The sequence below is a fragment of the Empidonax traillii genome, unplaced genomic scaffold (assembly GCF_003031625.1).
Source record: "Empidonax traillii isolate 1590-97213 ecotype Southwest subspecies unplaced genomic scaffold, ASM303162v1 scaffold138:size3245559, whole genome shotgun sequence".
Taxonomy (NCBI): domain Eukaryota; kingdom Metazoa; phylum Chordata; class Aves; order Passeriformes; family Tyrannidae; genus Empidonax; species Empidonax traillii.
In genome coordinates, this window is record NW_020955331.1 from 881,693 (window position 1) to 902,234 (window position 20,542).

General features: G+C 43.4%; 1 protein-coding gene across 8 annotated transcripts in view; it reads left to right on the forward strand.

The window, feature by feature from the left end:
- Nucleotides 1-20,542, forward strand: part of LPP (LIM domain containing preferred translocation partner in lipoma) — a 319,665-nt gene that overhangs the window by 185,239 nt on the left and 113,884 nt on the right. For 7 of the 8 annotated variants that reach the window (XM_027884103.1, XM_027884102.1, XM_027884107.1 and 4 more), the window contains one exon: nt 19,140-19,814. In XM_027884103.1, the coding sequence (XP_027739904.1) occupies nt 19,140-19,814 (675 nt within the window). Of the gene's footprint in view, nt 1-18,418; nt 18,582-19,139; nt 19,815-20,542 lie in introns of those variants that run through there. The other variant, XM_027884110.1, reaches the window with a different exon arrangement.

Sequence of the window (20,542 nt, forward strand, 5' to 3'; positions counted from 1 at the left end):
TAACTGGTGCCATGGGTTAGAACCCTCTTGCAAATTCCCAGAAATCCTATTGTTTTGAGAAGCCATCTCCAGAGAGGCTCAGAGCAATCCCTCCCAGATGTGCTGTGGGGACCTAAAAGGACACACCTCTGGGAAAGAAATGCCAGCACTGGCTGTTCTTTATCTGCTGAGGGACATTGGTGCCTGGAGATTGTTATTCTGGCATTGTTCCACAGCACTAAATTATATAAGCAGGAGGGGGGGAAGTAAAAAAGAGTGCCACTATTAGGCCCAACATACCATTAGTTATAACTTCAGGGCCAAGAGAACAAGCATCTAAGTATAGAGATTAGAAGTAAATCAAAATTTTAATGATCACCCAATTCTCTTTTTAATGTGGCTGGGATGCCTGCTGAAAGCACCTCAGGGCCCACCTGGCTGTCAGGAGGAGCAAGGGAAAAGGGGGAAAAGGGAGACTGCATGGTTCAGTTTTCACTTGATTGTGGCAGCAAAGCTGAAGATCTGCACACTTGTAGCTCCTTTTGAAATTAATGGAACACTTGACATTGATGCCACTTCTTCTCCTTTTCTTTTCATCCACCCACCTGGCTCATATCCTTTCTGTGCCACAAGGATGGAGAGAGCCCTAGTCTAGTCTCACCAGCACAGTATATGCAGAATAACTGGCCAAGCCACGATCCTGGAGGAACATTTTTAATGTTACATCTCCCTTTTGCTACATGCCTTTCCCAACTGAGCGGCTGCTTCACACCCAGGAAAGCAGGGTTTGTGTTTAGAGCATGTCTGCGAATTGCAATTGTTGACTGGATCAAGCTGTCACTGTGTCACTTAAATGTTACAATCTCTCAAGCTGTCAGGATGACTTTTAAATTGAAGCAAAGGTGATGGCTTCCTTCTCACATCAACAGCCGCGCCATTTCCAGAGCTGTGCATTCTGGTGCTTTGCCATCTGCCTTCTGATTTGAGGATTTCTATTTCCCCAGCCTCTTTCCTGGGGTTATTTGCATCTCACCTGCCTGGCTGCTGTGAGGGCACAGTTAGACCAGGACACACAGCTCTTGTGCTTTCAGTCAGTCAGGTGTTTCCAGCCAAGAACGTAACTTTTCATAGTAATTTACTGTCATTTGCATAGGATTCTCTCCCTTCCAGGGAAAAGTGTACTCCTGTAATCTGATCTAAAAGGGCTCCTAAAGGAATTACTTAACTATTTCTCTAGAAGTATGTAATAAATTTCCCGGGAGGACTGGTGCTCTTCTGTGTGTGGTGGAGGAGTGAGAAAGTATTTAGTGAGATTTCCCAAGAGATGAGCCTGGATGTGTCTTTTCTGTAGACATATCTGCTATTATTGCTCTTTGCAGGGACATGCTGCAGTGCACAGAAGCAGCTTTGACTTTGCTGGGGTTCTGCTACTTCAGAAAGAGCTTTCTTTTCTGGAAGAGCTGATCTCACTAATGCTTGTTTTAGGTCCAAACACTTGGGTACTTCTGCTCAGTGAAGAAGTGCTGGGTTGGGTTGCTGAGATGTTCTTTCATAGGTGGAGTGAGCTGCCCTCATGCAGTCCCTCCACCAACACACGCAGAGCTTTTATTCTGTGAAGCAAAGGCAAGGACACAGCCGTTTCAGTTCGTGTCGTTTTAAATGTTGGGAACTCTCTTTGTGAGCTGCGTTTTGGCATTTACAAAGCAACGCGTGTTCATGTGACGGGCAATGGAGAATTCATTGCACTTCTGAGGAATCCATCAAAAGTTCATGCTAATCCCTTCAGATCCTGCCTGGACTTGAGCAATACACACTAGGAGCCTGATGGACCTGAGATTACAGTGTGCACTCCCACTCCTGGTGCAGTTGTCGTGTTCGGTGTTTTCAGATGAAGAATTGGTAGGTGAGGAGGTGGTGACTTGGAGTAAGGGCAGGTGAAATGCCTGAGCTTCTGTGGCATCTGAGCACTTACGTGCTGGTGGTTTTGCTCATAGTTGCTGGGATTTTGGGTAGGAGGAGTAGAAAGTCAAATCTTGAAAGCTTTGGGAAATTTGGTCTTTGGCATCTGAGTAGGAAAATGTATGGCATTCAGCATCCACAGGGAACTTGGTGCTCAATCGGGAAAGAACTAGAGGAACTGAAAGTATGACCTTCTGCCCATTTTAAGGCATGGATGTCACTGCCTTTTAGCTCGTTTAGGCTAGCATTTTCCAAGGGATGTCCTTTCCCAGACTAAGCTGGGGGGTGAGTAGGCTGATTTTGCAGAGATGGGCTTTACGGGAAACCCCAAAGTCCCACTTCAGCCATCCCTGCAAAGGAACACCTCCACTTCTGGGTTGGCAATGTTGTGGTTGAATTTCTCCCTGGACTTTGGACTGGCCAGTGTCAGGTCACCTCCAGTTTTGGCAGAGCAGGAGATGGTGTGGAAATGCTCCCCCCTGGCAGGGTGGGCGGTGGGTAGACTCACCATTGCAGTCAGCTCTTGGTCCAAGCACTCCATGATGTCATTAATGCTGCCTGGGCAGGGAGCAACCACTTCTCTGAAGCTCTTTGCAGGATCTTTGGAGTCTGCCTGTATGGTGTTTCTGGCTGTGTACCTCTGTCATTCAGGGTTGGTGGAATGATTAAGTAGTGCTGACGACATTTGTTGTTGGCCTGTATTAATTATTTCCGCGGGTTCCATTTAGTTGCGTGTTCCCTATGGGAATGCTGTGCATACGGATCACAGCAGCACTTAATTTTATTGCAGTGAGTGGCTGAGGTTGGGGAAGGGGAGGGGGGAGGGGATAGAAAGGGTCGTGTATGCGTCAGCCCTGTCAGGCTTTTCCTTCTGTTTCATTTGTGCTGAGGTTTTTATTATCATTAAGCCGATTGTATCTGTGGCACAAAGGGCTGAGTTACCTCGGTAACCACACTAGCTGGGATGGTAATCCATTTATAGCATCACTGCTCAGGTCTGATTAAATTAGCATGCTGATGACGTAAATGCTTGGCTGGGTGATGCTGATGAGGCTGCTCCTAATAGGAACTCTCGCCCTTACATTTATTCTCATTTATTTCATGAGACCCCTGCAGGAAATGTACAGAAATAAGGCTACAGATGATTGACTCTTGTTTTCAGAACAACTTGTGCTGCTAGCAACAGACAGTGCTTGATCTGAATGCAGACGGCAGCCTGCACATTTCGCCTTGTTTCCTCCCGCTGCAGAATTCCCCACACAGCCCTGCCGAGGCAGAGCCCCGCTCTCGAGCCCTGCTTGCCATCTGCCACAGCAGCAGTGGGAGCAGCTCCTCTGTCTGATGGGTTATTTCCAGACACCGCCACAAAAGAAATAAGAAGGTAATAATAAAAGAAAAGGAACACCCTGGTTCTCTACTCCCTCTTGTGAGATTCCTGCAAACACAGACATCGTTTTACTCACTTGAAACAAGCCAGTTATTTATGTCTGAATTTTCAGCATCGAACAATACCGTTCAGTGCTCACATTTAATACCATGAGGATCAAATGCTTTCAGCATCTTCTGTCCAGCCCCTTGAGGGAAAACACTGACAACTGCATGATCACATCGCTGTGCCTGTTGTTTGATGAAGTGATGAGAACAAGAGGACTGAGAGTTGCTGAAACTCCCGGTTTCCCTTCCCAGCCCTGCCTCTGATTTACTGGATAAGGAGTCTTTGGGGCAAGCAGCTTCCTAACAGGCCTTTTGGGGCTCCCAGGACTTCAGTTTTTCATCTATGAAAAGAGAATTAAAAAGGATGCTTTTACTTTTTTTTTTTTTCGTTTTTTCAAGAAGCATGGGAGTGATTAAGTGTGTTTAAGTTCCAGAAGTATTTGGAGATCCTCAGGTGGAAACTCTGAGGTTCTGAACAATTTACCATTTTAATTGTCAGATTTGATTTATCAAGTCAGCATACAAGGATTTAAAAGGAATTTTTGAACAAAAGAAGTTTTGGGATGGAGGACTAAAAATGCAATAAATTTTAAGTAGCAATAAATAGTTTGGCATTTGCCCTGGAGTATGAGCAGATGTGGCTGCACAGAAACTGCTGTAGCTACACCTGCTTTGAGTCGAATTTGGACATGGAAATCTGTTATTTGTGAAATAAAGAACATGGTTTTGAGACACGAGTGCACATGGGCCAGTGTTCTCATTTTCTGGGCCTGCAAATTCTTATCTAAAGCTCACAAGACTTTTCCTTGGGAATACTGGGGTACAGGGATGGTGTTTGTGTGCGTGGGACCCATCTTCCTATGCCTCTCCCATCTGATTGCTCTCTTTGAGAAGTACCCAGTGCTCAGAGGACCTGGGCAAAAATTTCAAGCCCATTGCTCTATAAAAATGAGAGGCACTGAATTCGTCAGCGGCAGCGTTTCACCCGCCTGGCAGCCAGCTGAGCCAAAGCATCCCAACACTGCTCTGTTTGCTCAGTGCTCTCTGTGCAGTGATAGGGAGCAGCTGAGCTGGGAATGCTCCTGCCCATTCCGTGCTCTGTGTGGGACACATGTGTTCCAGCCGTGGCCCTGCCAGTACCACAGGGAGACGGCTCTGCTCCCCAGCCTCCTGCCAGAGCAGGTGCACTTTGTTAATGAAGGTATTTCGAAGAGTTTTATTCAACCTCTGGCTCAGTTCAAAGCATCCTGCTGTCAAGAAGTGCCTGGGATGCCTTACCCTGGAGCTTTCCTTTGAATTTAAATTTTAATGGATAATTCCATTAATTTACTATTTTTGATGTAAAAAATATAAAAGCCATCAGTGTGTTCAGGAGGGGCTGTGGTACTCCTTGCCTGGACTCTGCTTCCTCCAGAGGTGATGGGCATAAGCAGCATTTTCCTGCTTTATTTACTGGTAACTTTCACCTCCTGGTAGAGTGAGCTGCTCCGAGGGACACGGACTCATGGTGACCCACCCAGCACATGATGTGATGGAAGCTCTTAGAAGAAATGTCCATCACTCAGCAAGGGGACTCCAGGCTGTACTGAGGCTTGGGAAGTTATCCCTTTCCTCCTCAAGTCCATAGGATCTCTTCTCAATAAGGAAATAATCAACCCTCTCTTAATTACTAGCCTTTGTTTAATTAACCTGTGTGCTGGGGCTGACAAGCACATGGAGAGGAGAAGGCTCTCTCTGTTCCAACAGCATTCAAAAGCTGACTGGCAATATAATGTTATCAAGACCATGCCTGTTTGTTTCAGGGGCATCACGAGAGCTGAGGTCTGTGCTCCTCTTTTTCAACTTTTTTTTTTTTTTTTTCCAGAAGATTTATTCAAATTAAGAGTCATATTTTGTTGTGAAGGGTCTGCCCTTACTCAGTTTGCTGAAGGAGAAGTTATTGTGGCTATAATGAGCTCGAGTCAGACAAGGACCGCAGGGCAGGAGGGGAAGTCCCGCTAAAAATCCCCTCCCTTCCCCACGGGTTTCTGCAATTTTTGGCATGAGTGCATTGCCTTAGAGTGCCTGGAAATTTTCATTATAGGTGAGCAAAATTTCAACTCATTTGTCTACCAAATTAGAGCAAGGCAGGAGATGAACAGTAATAAAATTCCTCTTTGTTGCAACAGACCCATTCTTGCTCATTTGGAGAAAAAGCAAAGCCTCTCATGTTTGCATGTGTTTGGATTTTTGATACTGCTTGAGCCTGATCCCTCTCTTCTCTGAAGTCCTTGGGATATTTTTATCTTATTTCAATGGGAGAAGAATCCATTGGCAGAATTTGGTTTAACAAACAACATAGGGGTTTATTCTTTTTTTTCTTTTCTTTTTTTTTTTTTTTTTTTTTTTTTTTTTTTTTTTTTTTGATGAGGGGAAGCTAGAATTGGGTTTTTTAACTATTTTTATTCTTCTGAAGGAAGGTTTGCTGCTTATTATCTCACAAGCTTTTATCTGGTGCTGAGTCATGGAAGTGAGAGAATGTGTAGGCGTCTTAGCATAAGAGAGAGTAATTCTGTCATTTACATTTACAGACAGTTATGCTTTCCAGAAAACTTTTTTTTGTGGGTTGCAAAAGTGATTAATCTGCTGTTGAAGCTGTCAAAGGAGGTTTTCTGTTTAAGAATTTTTTGAGAGGGAGAAAAATCTGTTTCTACTTATAGGAAATAATAAGGTAGAAATTGAAATGAAAAAAAAAAACCATACTGAAAGAACAGACAAGAAAATGTTCCCTTTCCTAATTATATTTTTCCTTTTTCTTTTTATGTATCTATCCATCTGTCTATCAGCCTGTATATCTATTTGTCTGTCTCATGGAAAAGTTGTGCAGACTTTGATACAAAGCTAAGTATAGTAGAATTATGGCCAAGTTCAGCATTATCAATTCCAGCTGTTAAAAATATCATGGGATCAGTTCAAAATCATTTTTATTTTCTCTTTAAAGAAAACTTCTTTCAAATTCTTCTTAGTTTTCCATCAAGCTGTTTAGTTTTTGTTTTAAGCTTTTTCTGCACTCTTGAAAACTTCTTTTTTTTTTTAAAGTCCAGAGTCTTCAAATAAATATTTCTTTGCAGTAGGAGTAAATTATTTCTTTTATTTTCCTTCATCCCTTTTTCCATAGTTTTTTTTTAATTGCTATTAGATTTTTCTTTTAAAATTTAAAAACAAAAAAAAAAAAGGAATTAATTATAGCTGAGACAAATCCTTTCCTCTTTAAGTTGTATTCTCAGTGGTGAGAACTGTAGTGCTGTTGGAAGACTGAAGAGAATTTACCGCTTTCAACCAAATTTGTATAGACCATCAATATCCATGGCATAATTAGCTGTGATTCTTGTTTGTTGTACCCATTCCTAAGGACAAAATTAACACAAACTGTTTAGCCTGGAAATTTAGGAGTTTTTCCCTAACCAACTGGGAAGTGATGTTTTCAATTTATCTTCTGGCAGGGTAGGAGTGGGAGTATAAGAACTTCTTCTACCTTGAGCGTAGTTTATGCCGTTATGAAGAGTATGATATGCCCAGGAAAACTTTCCATGTCCCATGTAGCTGAAGCCCTCAGCCCAACCCCAAATGGACTTTTGACAAGGGGATATAGTGACAGGGCAAGGGATAATGGCTTTTAACCGAAAGAGGGCAGGTTTAAATTAGATATAATCAAGAAATTCTTCCCTGTGAGGGTAGTTGAGGCACTGGCAGAGGTAGCCCAGAGAAAATGTGGCTGTCCCATCCCTGGAAGTGTTCAAGCCCAGGCTGGATGGGGCTTTGAGCAACCTGGTCTACTGGAAAGTGCCCTGCCCATGGCAGGGGACTTGGAACTAGATGAATTTGAAAGTCCTGCCCAACCCAAGCTGGTCTATAATCGTATGATAAATGCCACATCTGCTGTTTGCTTTGGTTAGAAGGGTTGTTTTCAGCATCTCCCTTGTCCCTGCTCTGGTTAAAGTGTCTGCTTTCCTCATCCCCCATTTCTCACAGCTGCCCTTTCTCCCTCCCCAGTCATAGTAACTTCAACCACTGTCCTTTGACCTTCAGAAAGAAATTATTTGTGCCATGTAAGAGAAGTATTGATTTTTACATCACATGGCCCACGAGACATCAGAAATCACTCTTTTTTCTCATAAGTGTGGCTTATCTCTAGCTTTTAGGAAAAAATGAGCTTTGGGCCTTGTGAGATTTCCTGTTCAGGGTGAATGGGTTCTGCATTTAGATCTTTTCACTGGAAAGCCATGTGCTGCAGCTGGACTTCTAAATTAAAGAGGGGAGGGAATTAACCTGGCTTAACCTAAGTTTTGACAATTCCATTGAAAAGCCAGTGACTCATTTAGAGAATTCATCGAGTCCACAAGGGTTAGAATGATACTTCTGAAAGCTTATAGAATGTCATTGCTTTGTGTTTTAACAATTGGGTCCTGCAGTGAATTCTTGTGGGTTGTTATGGAAAAAAGATTTATTGATGACTTGTGATGCCAGGATGCTTTCTCTGTGCATAATTATTTTTCTTAAAATACAAATACATCACAAACCACAAAAGAAAAAAAAAAAAAAAAAAAGGATGCATTGCAAACTAGAAATGAAGTATGATTTATTCCCATGGTAAATTCAGATCTAGACCTCAGTTCTCCCCACACTCCTTGAGTTCAGGTCTGGCATTTAGTTTGACCTGTGACAAACAAGAATGAAAGCCATGAAACTCCGTTTTGGATCCAAAATTCCTTGCAGTTTTTGGGCGTCCACTGCTGAGTTTTGGAGAGCGTTGATCCCTTGTTAGAACATTGTTGAAACCGAGTTGCTCAGAAGGACTGAATTAATACTCCCTAGTCCCAAAGTTTTTAGCATTTAGTACTCCTGCTGCAGGGCTAGAAAGTCACTGTTTCAAATTCTAAAGTTAAAAATGTCAAAATCAGTTAGACTGTAAATTCCAGTAGCCATCAGTATGCATTTATACATCTACCACAAGGAAAGAAGTGAGGAGAGAAAGAGGATATGTCTGTTTGTTTTGAATTAGCACACTTGGGTTTAATTCCTAATGCAGAAGGGCTTGTGGTTGGGTGCACGGGTCAGGGTGCGCAGCTGGCCTGGGAACTGGGCTGGCGCTGCTGCTGCTGTGACGTGCTGAGCTGAGTCCTCGGAGGTGCTGAGGTTTAGTCCAGTGTAGGCTGTATTTAGCCTTGATTATAAATCATTTCATTGCTCAGGTTGCAGCAGTGTGAATTGCCAAGATCTCTAGCATGTTGAGTTCTGAACAAAGCTAGGTGATTATTACCTGGAGGAGGTTAGATTTGCAGGATTCATTACTGTTTGCATAGAAACCTCTGCTGTGTTCCCAGTGGGCAGGAAAACCCTCTGAATTCAGAGGCAGTGGTAGGCCAAATCAGGATCTGCAACAGCCAGTGTGTTTGGAGTAAATCTGCTGAAGATAATAGGGCTGGCACCAGTGTCACTGAGATCAGAATCTGGCTTGATATAAGGCACTTCCAAAAAATATACTTCAGGCAGCAAGGGGTATTGAAGAATATTTTAGTTTTCAGCTGTGACTGTGATAACCCAATCAGCAAGACATGGAGCAAATGTCTTGGGATGTTATTTTGGTCTAAGAGCAGTGTAAATGAAGAAAATTATAAATCATAACTTAATCGGGCTCGTTATGTTGTTGTTGATGAAGTTTAGCAACTTCTTTTTTTTTTTTTTTTCTGAAACTTTCTGAGCTGAAATGAGTGTGGCATAGGAGAAAGCCTGGTATTAAACTAGGATGTAGGACTTAGCTGTATCAAAAAAAGTTTGATATTTTTGGACTAAGTATATAACCTAGTCTGCAATATCAGTCATTGAAAACACAGCTCCTGCATTCTGGATAAGAATGCAGAGAAGAGGTTTTTTTGTTCTTTTATTTTTTTGTGGTTTTTTAATGTTAAAGCTTACAATGGCTATTTGTGGTTTTGTTTCCTCAAGGCATATTTAGGAAAACTGGATTAATTTATAATGCCATTTACAACAGAATGAAGCGTGGTGAGGCAATGGGTTTGACATTGCTTTATGCAGGCTTTTTAGAGTGATACTGTTATGATTCTGAATTTTTATCAATGTTTCGAGTAAACATTCTACCATACATTTAATGTAATTATATGTTCTATATGAAAAGAGGAAAATAATGCAGAAACAGTGAGTTAATACTTTAATTTAAAAATAAACTATCTTTCTGTATTGTTTTATACTCAAGTATTCTGTGGTACAGATGGCTTTTTTGCTTGTGCTATAAATTAATGCTCTCTCTTTTGCTTTTTCTCACTGGTTACAGTAATGCCTGGATGTTTTGACTAGAATTGTTGCAGGGGGTAAATTCTATGTGTCCTGGTGTATGTATTTATGTACCTAGAGAATAATTTTAAAAGCTGCAGCAGGTGAAAGGAAACCTTTTCCAATCAGCTTTCTCAACGTCGTGCTTGGAGTCTGTGATATTGTGGAAAGACTAAGGTGTTTCAGGCAGTGGTGATAACCCAGGCAGATGGATAAATGAGGGAACGTTCCACTCCACTTCCCAGAAGGAGCCATCTGGGAAAACAGTTAAATTTGACCTGTTGTTGGAGCTCATCAGCCTTTTGGAAAGGTGGACATTGAACCTAATAGGAAAATAACCTCTCTGTCACATCTGCCTGTCTTTTATGTTTTGTTTTGGTTTTTTTTTTTTTTGATTAGGCTCTTATATTTTTGGTAAGCCTGTATAGTTTCTCTCTGCTGCTAACCGCTCAAGTTATTAACTGGAATCATTTTGTGGCCCACTAAAAATACTGGCGGATGACAGTGGGTTCTGGACCTCAAGTGAACCATAAGAAAGCAGATGTTGTATGAACATGGAATTGTTCGCTGATGCTTCTGCTCTTGTGTACTGCTATTTGCACAGGCTTTAAACGTGGGGAAAAGAAGAATAAAAACACATGGTTTTCACAGGAAATAGAGACAATACTAACATTCAAAAATGTTTATGCCCTCTGGTAGGATAATGTTTTAAATCTGGTTTAGTAGAGTTTTAGAATTGGAAAAGATAAATAGGTTATAAATGCAAGCAATACAGCAAATAAATGGAATTGTAAACAAATAACAAGTAACACAAAGTAAACCAAGTAGTGTCTGAGTGCATCTGTATTTCATATTATTTTATGTGTGCATATGCACACTCTCTTAGTATTCTCTAAAATTAATAAAGGAAGAAAGCTTGTATACTCTATAAACACTCTAAAACTCCTTTGAAATTTAGTAGGAAATGAGAAGCTTTTATAGAGGTGTTAGACTGTTGTTTAGATCCATTGTTCCACATACAATAGAAAATGATAACTTTTCCATATAAATTGTAGATGATTTCTGTGGAAGACTTCATGTACAAATAATTTTGTCGTGTTCCTCACAGGTGCAGGCCTCTTGCCCTCACTCATGCATCTTCCATTATACCTTCTTAATCCTTTTTTTTATAATCATGATGCACATCCATGGATAGCAGCATAATCTGTATGACCTCAAACCTGCCCATATTTATCATGCACAGAAACTTCTTTTCCATTACAAATAGCAAGTTATAAAGGGAAAGAAAAAACGTTTTAAAATCTGTGAACGGCGTAATTCTGATACTTTAGGTTTCACTAGATTAGTAATAGCAAAAGTCATAAAAATGCTTTGCTTACCCCAAGTTCTTATTTATAGGGAGGTGGGGGCTTCCCCATTATCACGGCACAGCGATATTTTGCCTAAATTAAGCAAGGGAATTTGTTCAGCCCATTAAAAGGGCCCAGTTTGGTGAATGGAAATGCTTTTCACATTGCTGTGTTGCTAAGCCTTAGAGAGGTACTCCTTAAGGAGCTCGGTTTCACTGTTCCACGCACACAGTGACTTGTCTTCACATGGTACCATGCAATTCGTTTTGTGGTCTTCGGTTTGGGGATTGTCCTCAGTAGTTCTGCTTTTTGGTGTGACCAAAGGGCTGTGGTCCATGTGCCACTGATTAGGTCAATGCAAGGGGCTGCCATTGCATATTCCTGAAGTCCAGATGTGTACAACTTTGTCATTTTAGTGATGAGAGTGGGAAATCACAAAAATACCCCAAGATGAATTCAGAAAATATTTAACTTCTCCTGACTGGCATGTTCTGTAGCTTCTTGACCAAGTTATTTCTCATGCTGATATCTGATGTTCTTTTGCATGAAGTTGCTATTGCATTTGAAGTGGTCAAGTGGAATTGCTTAAATAGAAGAGTTTTAATCGTAACTAGCCTTTTAAATGGGTTAAGCTTAAATTATGGTCCTTGACTGTCCACCAGCCTTGAAAGTATTTAGGTCAATTGTTTGCACATCTTTTAAAACTGGTCTCTCACAGAGTCCTTCTCATAAATACCAGATGATCAGTCATCAGAAAAGGAAAAGCAAATAAAAAAGCTCATAGTAGTCATCCTAGTGATAATATTAGGTAAACAAATAAAAAAGTAAATGTGAAACTGAGGAGGAAATTATTCCTTGGCATAAAACAGTTGTGTTTTGGAGACCAAAACTTTCAGATGTGTGGAATTAATGGAGTGTTGCAAAGTGGAAACCCAGGATGCGTAAAACACTTGACACTCATACTGAAACCAAGGTGTGTGTCTATAACTTCACTCGTCAGTTGTGGAAGGCTGTTTTCCATGATAAAATATTGGAAGTCAGCTGTTACCATCTTTTCTTTTGTGCACCATCTTCTCCTGTGGTTTCAAGCTGAGCCATGACAAGAAGTACAAAAGAGGTTATGAAGCAGAAACATTAACAACTATGTTGACTCTTTTTCCACCCATGGTAGCAGCTGAAAAACAGATCAAAGCTCAGAAGCAGTTGTGCTCTTGTAACACTTTATGGGATTCGTAAGGTATTCTCTTCATCTGAGAACCAGAGATGAACACTTTATTAGATTTCTCCTCTTCTTCTTTTGGTACAATGCCTAGGAGCAGTCTGTTTGAGTACCTTGATGGCTGCTGGTGATCGAGCCAACAAACTGAATCCCACATCTGTGAAGTATGAGTGTGGCTGCTGATACATGCGCAGCCCAAATATCCGTGACACTAGTTTGTCAGCTACAAACTAGAAATGAGACAATGATGAAACTCTAAAGAAAAACTTCATCTGATTGCAAACATGTTTTGGCTGAGGGGTTTAAGGTTTGGCCCAAACTTCAAAACTTTGGACTGGATTCTAAGGACATTTTGACACTTAAAGAAATCTGTGTTAGCAACTGAGCTGTGTGCACCACATAGCAGCAGTGCAGAGTTGCAGAGATGTGTCCTCAGTGTGCTTGAACCGTCTGGAGGTTATGAAGAATGCCAGAGAATGCTGTATATTGAAAATGCATCAGGTATGCTAAATGGGAGCAGTACATCTACCCAAAACCTCTGGACATTAACAACCTAGCTGGAGCTCTACCAGGACTCCAGGCATCTGCAAGTCCCCAATGAAAGGCCAGATTTCTCTTTTTCACCCAGATGTTATTTCAGACAGAAAAAGAGGATATGTTCAGGGGAACCTGGCCTTACATTATCACTAGCAAGGCAGCTTGTTCAAATACAGAATTTGAAGTCAGCAGGAGTTAGATGTGTCTACACGTCAGGAAACCCCCTAAAATGCCAGTTTGCATTTTCAGGTACCTAAAGGCCCAGGTTTCAAAGCAGAGTATTTGATTTTTCTCATGGATTATCCTTCCCAAATTGAGGGGGAGGTGAGATTTGCTACCTCAGGCAGGAGGGAGGCTCAGCCCAGCTGCTGCTCCTGGCAAAGCAGCAGCTCCAGTTCTAGCAGGAGCCACTGTTCAGCACGGAGGTGGAAAAAGGAGGTAGGAAAGGGCATCCCAGTTGTGTCATCCCCCCTTCTTACACTAGAAATACACTTGCAGCACAGCCTCTTGGTCATACACTTGCTCCGTGGCATGGCAGGATCCTGGCAGATCATCTGAGCTGCTGGCACTCCCTTCGGTGTGCTGTACTAGCTGAGCTTGAGTGGCAGTGCACTTAATGCAGGGGAAAGGGATCTGTGCTTCTTACAGTCACATCAAAATTACCTGCTTATTGTGGAATTTGTCTCCACTAACTTGTGCTGTCTAAATATTCAGTGACTTGTCTTGCCTGTTTTTATGCTTCTTTTACAGTCAGTGGAGTGAAGTAGATTCCCCCAGTGGATGATTCATCTCCCTGTTTTAGTCTTCAATATTAGAACAGGATAAATGACCCCGTGAAGGTACATTTCAGAAAGAGAGAGCTCAAAGCACCTCCATCTAGCCAAGGTGAATGCCCATCATTGGCATTAGGAGAAGCCAAGTTAATTTTACACCCTTCACTGCCTTTCCCGCCCAGGCCTCCAACTGCCACCATCACTGACTGATACTTAAAAGATTTCAGTTGGCACATCCTGAGCTCACCCTGTGTTTCAGTCCAGCTTGTGTAGGTGGGCCACACAACTGAGTTAGGAAGAAAGATGCTGCGCTGGCCCGTTGAACTGGCAGCCCCCTGAGAACACTGCATCCTGGGTTCAGCCCACCGGTAGTTGCCAGGTTTCTGCCTTTCGAGGAAGAAGGGTTGTTTCATTCCTATCCTGGTGTAATTAGTGACTGAAATGCCTGAAAAAGGCAGCCCCAGCTTGAGCCGTGGTTCTCAACCTCTGCTCTGCAAACCCTGGGGTTCCATGGATCACTTCTAAGATAACTGAGAAGAATTCAATGAAAGGTAACTTAAAACCCCATGTTTATTGTTAATAGATTAACTTTCTCCATAAAGGAGCTTGTGTCTTCTGAAAAATGTTTGGGGGCTGCCGAGCATAAAGGTTGAAAACCACTGAGCTAGAGTAATGTATCTTTATATGTGATAATTGGACAGCTAAAGGGCTAAAGCTATTCAACTGTACCTTAATGAAAAATGCCTGGAGAATAGAATAGAATGTGATAAACTTTGTGTTGGCATTTTTGATCCAGTCTGTGAAACTTGAGTAACTGAGGAGATTCTATAAAAGTTACTCCACAAATGCACAAAATAAAAGGACAATGAAGTTCTTTTTATAAGGATTCCAGCTGATCTTATAGAATAATGCCTCTGCTGTAGACTATGGTTATTCTGAACTCTTTTTAAGGTTTAACCCCAACAAATGGTATAGAATTATAGGTTAATTTCTATAGAACAACAGGTTTCATCCCTAGTGTCTATATGATGACTTTTTAGTTGTAGATACACATTGAATTTTAAATTAAGATCTATGTAAATAATTTCTACACAATGAAGAGTCACTGATACTCAGGATTTCAGGTTTCCCCACCAGGGTAGCTTTGAATCCAGATACCCAGCTTTGACAGTCAGACCCCTTGGACAGCACGGGTTTGTCACAACACCATAGACTTCTCCTATGATGGTTGGTACAAGAAACTCCTGCAAATGCTTATAAACTTTCTCTACATTTAAGAAGACAGGGCAGGAGTTGCCAAGCAAAATTATTCCTCTCGTGGTTATATATGCTAACTTCTTTTTAGGAGAAGGGTTTTGGGGTTTTTATCCTCCCACATTGATTGAGTTTTACTTGATTTTGTCAGTATTAGTTCACCTTTATTTGAACTGCTGGATAATTCATTTGTAGAAGAGGCAGTACATTTAGGTACTTCCATCTGTGTTTAAACAAGGCTCTTGTGCTTTCCCATTAAAAAAAAGATTTTGTATTATTATGCTTGTGGTAGATGAGGTTCTGAATTTAACTCCTTCCTACTCTAGTTTCTCTTAACAACTCCTGTGTTATCAACACCTGGGGTTTCTAGTTTACTCTCTTTGCAAATATGAATTTGCAAGAAGAGGTTGATGGTAAGTAGCGTGGTTCTAATTTGCACTTGTGAAGTGTGTCAGACAGTTTCATCAGGGCATGGTGAGCAGAGGAAAGCCTATCTTCCTCTGAAAACAGCCCTTAGAGGATGTCAGAGAGCGTGTTTGGCTGCGATGGTCACATGCAAATGCAGTATGGTTTTGAAATGAGCTGTCCAGGAGCTGCTGGAGAAAGGGATGCCTGTACTCCTATGAATCCTCTCTTTGCCTTTCTCTGTTTTCTTTTTCCTATTTCTGTTTGTTTTCCTGATTCTGGGCTGTCACTTCATTGTGCTTTTGGATGAGTCTACTTTGTTGTGCTGGTAGAATTTCTATGGATTCCCTTGGATGAAACATTTGTGATAGTCATCTGTTTTTCTAGGGGATGTAGATAGGCCTTACCAGCTTTCTGTTCATTACTCCATCTACCTGGCATCTTTATAGCCTCATCCATCCCTCCTATCCTCCTAGTGCCTTCCAGACATCTATTGAAATCTCTCTTCCCGGTGGTATCTGCGTGCCCTTCTCTTATCCTTCCACACATTCCTGTCCTCAGAGCAGGAATCTTGTCCATAGTTCATGTGCATTTAATGTTTTTTCTTAATCCATTAGTAATCTAGAGGTTTAAGCCTGAGGTGATATTTGAGTGCATGGTTGGACTGTGGCCACCCTTCTGTCTCCCAGGCAAAAGGTCAGAGAATTTATGGTGATACCTCACCTGTGCCCTTGCTCAAGAGCTACAGCCAATTTGTCCCCCTAAATCATCAGTGCTCCAGTAGTGGTAAACTCCCTCTAACCTGTCCCATTTCTCTACTATACCACATCAGCTTAGCCTTACACCTCTCCCCCTAAAACCCAGCTTTCATCACACACTTGCCCAGAGCCCTCAGAGGAATTCAGAATGAGTCACACAGGGCGCCTCTGGGGACTCCTACTGATGCAAACTTCCTCCTCCTCAAGGCAGCCTGTGGTTTGATGCCACAGTGCAGCTGGTACTTGTTAGCTCAAGCCTTCACTGTGAAGTTGATGGCAAAGCTTGGCCTCTGGCCCAGGCACCCCCAACTTGGCACCTTCCTTCAATGGGTTCTGGTGGAGGAGATACTCACAGCTCATCCTCCTTGTAGTGTGAAGCACAGGAGCTGCTCAATGCCAATCAGTAGACCATGAGGGGGTTTTTTTTGGAGAAATGGTTTATCATTCATTCTTAGGGTATACTGCAGTCCAGGTAGGACACTGGCATCAGCAAATCAAGTGAAATGTTGTTTGGATGTTTATATGTAAGGTTAAAGTCCCCCAGTTCTTGGGATAGGATAGACTTTCATCATAAGAGCTTTAGTTGAGTTCTGTCATCACCTGCTTCCAGAGTCTGCATTCAGAAATATATAATGGGATGAATAGGGCTCATTTATGTTGTTTTGGTTTGGTCTTTCCCTCTCTCTCTGCTAGGCCATTGTCTTTATAACATTATCTACCTTATCGCTCTTCACATGGAAAAGAAAAATGCTTTTCTGGTGGTAATTACACAGTGCCGCGTCGTAGACCTTTCATCCCATTACAGTAAGTGGACAAACTACTGTCATTTACAAGAATGAAATAGGTGAGGAAATGGGAAAGTTTCTGACGCTCCCAGACAAAAATGCCAACCTGACATGGGAGAACAATTCTGACAGAAAACAAGTTTTCTTGCTAGCAATGAGTGCTGGTACAGTTCTGCTCTGACACAAGTATGGAGAAATGCCTGCTCGTCTTCAGGTGTTTCAGAAATAGAAGAATAGAGCAGTATTAATGGAGGACTACAGGCCCTTAACCTGTCTCTGGCCTTGCAGTTCAACTGAGACACACACCAGCTCTTCCTTGCTCTCAGTTTCAAAATCTCTTCAGTCTGTGTGATGCCTTGTCATGGATCTGTTAGCAAGGTCAGTGTGTGAGTACATTTAGATGTTTTCCTCCAGTAGAAGTTTTCTGCCGCCTTATTCCCCACCTCTGCATGCACACCTTTTACATCTCTCAGAACAGATTGATGATCTTAATTTGCTTAGGTTCTTTTGATGATTTATAGTGTTTCCTCGTGGGAGGTTTACTGTCATGGGAGGTTTACCCTGAAGGTGTAATTGCAGGAATAAGGTCTTTACCAGTGCATCAGCAAAAAAATATTTTCACATCACCAGGGAAGAGCTACCAGTTGGATGGTAGAGTTTCCTTACCCTTTAGTAGACTTGCTTGTGGTCTGTGGACTAGAAGTTGAGTGGCTTGCACTTATCTCCCTTTTCTTCGTGTGAGGTGGTTGCCATATGTTGTGGGGCAGTGTCCTACTTTCTCCTGCCTTCTATGGAAGGTGAGTTTGGAACCCTTGGAGGCTCAGAGACTTGGATGGTTGAAGTTCCTCTCCAGCCAGTGCCCTGGCTGGTTTGGCAGCAATTGATTGTCGCCACCTGCTGACCAGGCAGAGGATTTCTCTGGGCCGGGTACAGCCCGTGTTGGGGGTGTCCAGAAGAGCCCTCACCCAGCTCTCCCTGGCAAGAGGGTGATGGGGTAGTAGGTAGAGGTCAGGGTGCTAGCATAAAGCAGGAACATTGAGAACAAATACAAGATTGGTCATTTAGAGAAAGGTAGCACATGCCTTAGAGTGAACATAACCATGGGTGAGAGCTGAGCTGGTCTGACTTTGGGCTGCTGTGAACTTGTAGGTTATCAAGCAGATCATGGATGACATCAAGCCTAGTGCAGGAAGTTCAGATGAGATATAACTTGGTGTAACTATAGTGTTAGGTGCAGTCAAACTACATCTTCACTTAAATGCATCTCTGTATAGGAATGCATAAAATTCAGGTACTCTTTCAGAATAAAGTAAAATAAAGAGACAAGAAATTTTACCTAATCCTAAAGTCCAGTAATTCAAGTTTCCTCTTCTTTGATTTAGTGAAAAAAACTTAAAGAGCGTTCTTCAGTGTTCTTCAGAAACTGTTTCACATTATTAGTTCTGTAACAAAGATGTCTTTTCACCCTGGTGTTTTTGAACATGTAAATGCAAGGTAAGGCAGACAAACAAGTACATTAGACTGAAGGATGTACAGTGCCTATTAGGTCAGCGTCATTGCATCAAAGCTTCATTCCGTGAGCAAATTGCAGGAAATGGCAGCATTTACTGTGATCCTCTTCCCTGGCTGCCCCAGCGCTGCTGCGCCTGGGGCATTGGTGCAGGTTTACATGACTGCCATGGTGGGAGCTCACTTCTGAAGCTCTTGGGAATCCTGCCCACCTTTCTGCCCTTTAATGAAGCATGTGTAACATTTGCCTTCTCTGGGATCACTCCAGGTTTTCAACCAGCACATCCAGAGTAGGGATACCTCCATGTTTTGCTTTGATTTAAGTTGATTCTTACAGTTTGGGACCAACTTTTAGGCCATCCCACCCTGCTGCCTCCTGCACAGTTAAAGGTGCTCCTGCATTAGGGCAGAACCCTACAAGTACTCTAGGGACCCAAGGGTCATGTCTCCATAGAGACTATAATCTCATTTTCTCTCTTTTTCAAAACACTTGTATTCTCACAGGAATGCCAGGGGTTTCCCCTAATTATTCTCCAGTGAGTCTCCCTTTTTTTTTTTTTTTAATCATTTTTTAGTTTGTTTATTTGTTTGGAGGCAGAGGAGAAAACTGCAAGGAGAGATGAAATGCCACGCACAGCAGTTCTGCTTGGCTGCCGTGCTGCTGTCCCTGTTCTGTCAGAGCAGGGGTAGGTTGCTATTACCATTTTATAATGCATGGTCTCAGGTACATTCCTGCTTTCCTAAGCAGTTTGAGTTGCTGCTCAGATGTTACTGTAAATCCCCGTTTCCACCCAACCCCTCGCTTCTTGGTCCAGCTGACACTGTGTCTCTTTTTCCTTGCTCCCCAGGTCTCTGGGACCTCGAGCAGCTCCGCCGCCACCACCCCATCCGTGTCCACCCCTGTTACTGGCCACAAGCGGATGATCATCCCCAACCAGCCTCCGCTGACCGCCACCAAGAAGTCCACTGCCAAGGGCCCGGGGCAGCCGGCGCCCATCCCGGTCACTCCTGTGGGCACCCTGAAACCGCAGCCCGTGCCGGCCTCCTACGCCACGGCCTCCACGCCCAGCCGCCCGGCCTTCAACGTCCAGGTGAGGACGGCGCAGCCCAGCCCGCACTACCAGCCGCCTGGCCCGCAGCCCACGCACTATGGCAGCCTGGGGCCCAGCCAGCCCTACGCGGCCCCGCCGTCCCGGCAGCCCTCTGCCCCGCAGTACGGAGCGCCACAGCCCCACGGGCCCGACTACGGCTACGCTCCACCACCCGCCCGGCCTGCGGAGCCTGCCTATGGATATGCACCTCCGCAGGGCCGCTACCAGGACCCCTACTACGGGGGGTACGGGGGAAGGAATGGCTCTGAAGCGCCCTACGTGCCACAGAGCTCCTGGAAGGCTGAGCCAGCATATCCTGCCAGTAACGCCATGGGCCAGGCTCCTCCTGGGCTCTACCAACCGCCAGGCAGTAAGAAGACCTATATCACCGACCCGGTGCTGGCCCCACAGCCACCCACTCTGCAGCAGAAGGTAGGAGATGTGGGTGCTCACCCCCCAGGGGGTTGGAGAGCCGCATGGCTGAACGTGGCTTGGGACCCTCTCTGAAAGGTGTTGGGAAAGTGGTGCCATTGGGGACGTGGGGCAGTTCTCCCTCTGTATGGCATCTTAAAAGCTGGAAATAGGGAAGTCTCATCTGCTTTGAAAAGAGGCTTTGTTGGGACTTAGAAAAGCCATCAGCCTCCAAAGATGAGCCAATGTAATGTGTGGAGGTATGGTGTCACCCCACAGGCAGGAGGGAGGCTTTATCCCTGTGACATGCCATTGCCCGAGGAACTCCCTGGCCATGCCTCCGTACAGCATTGCTGCACTGGGGTCTTCCCTTCTGATGAAGTGATGAAGTGAGGGGTTCGGTGAGAGCTGCTGCTCCATGTGCTTGTGGACAACCCTGGTTTAACTCGTAATCCTCCCTCTCCTCAGGCAGATGGGAGGTACATGAGAGGCTGGTTTTGATTGCGGTTCACAGTGCTTGTGGAGGTTGTCCTCTGATGTGTCGCTGTTCAAAGATCACTTATCACTGAAACCACATGGAAATGAGTTCCTGCAGAGCTTGGCTCTGGTTTTCTTCTCCGGTGATGGTACGCCGGGTGGCCTCCATCCACTTCAGCCAATGCCTGGACCTCATAAAGTGAAGTCAAGTTGAAATAGGAAGTTTAACTGGTCTACCTGGTTTCTCTGCCCAAGCTGGCCTTGTCTGGCTT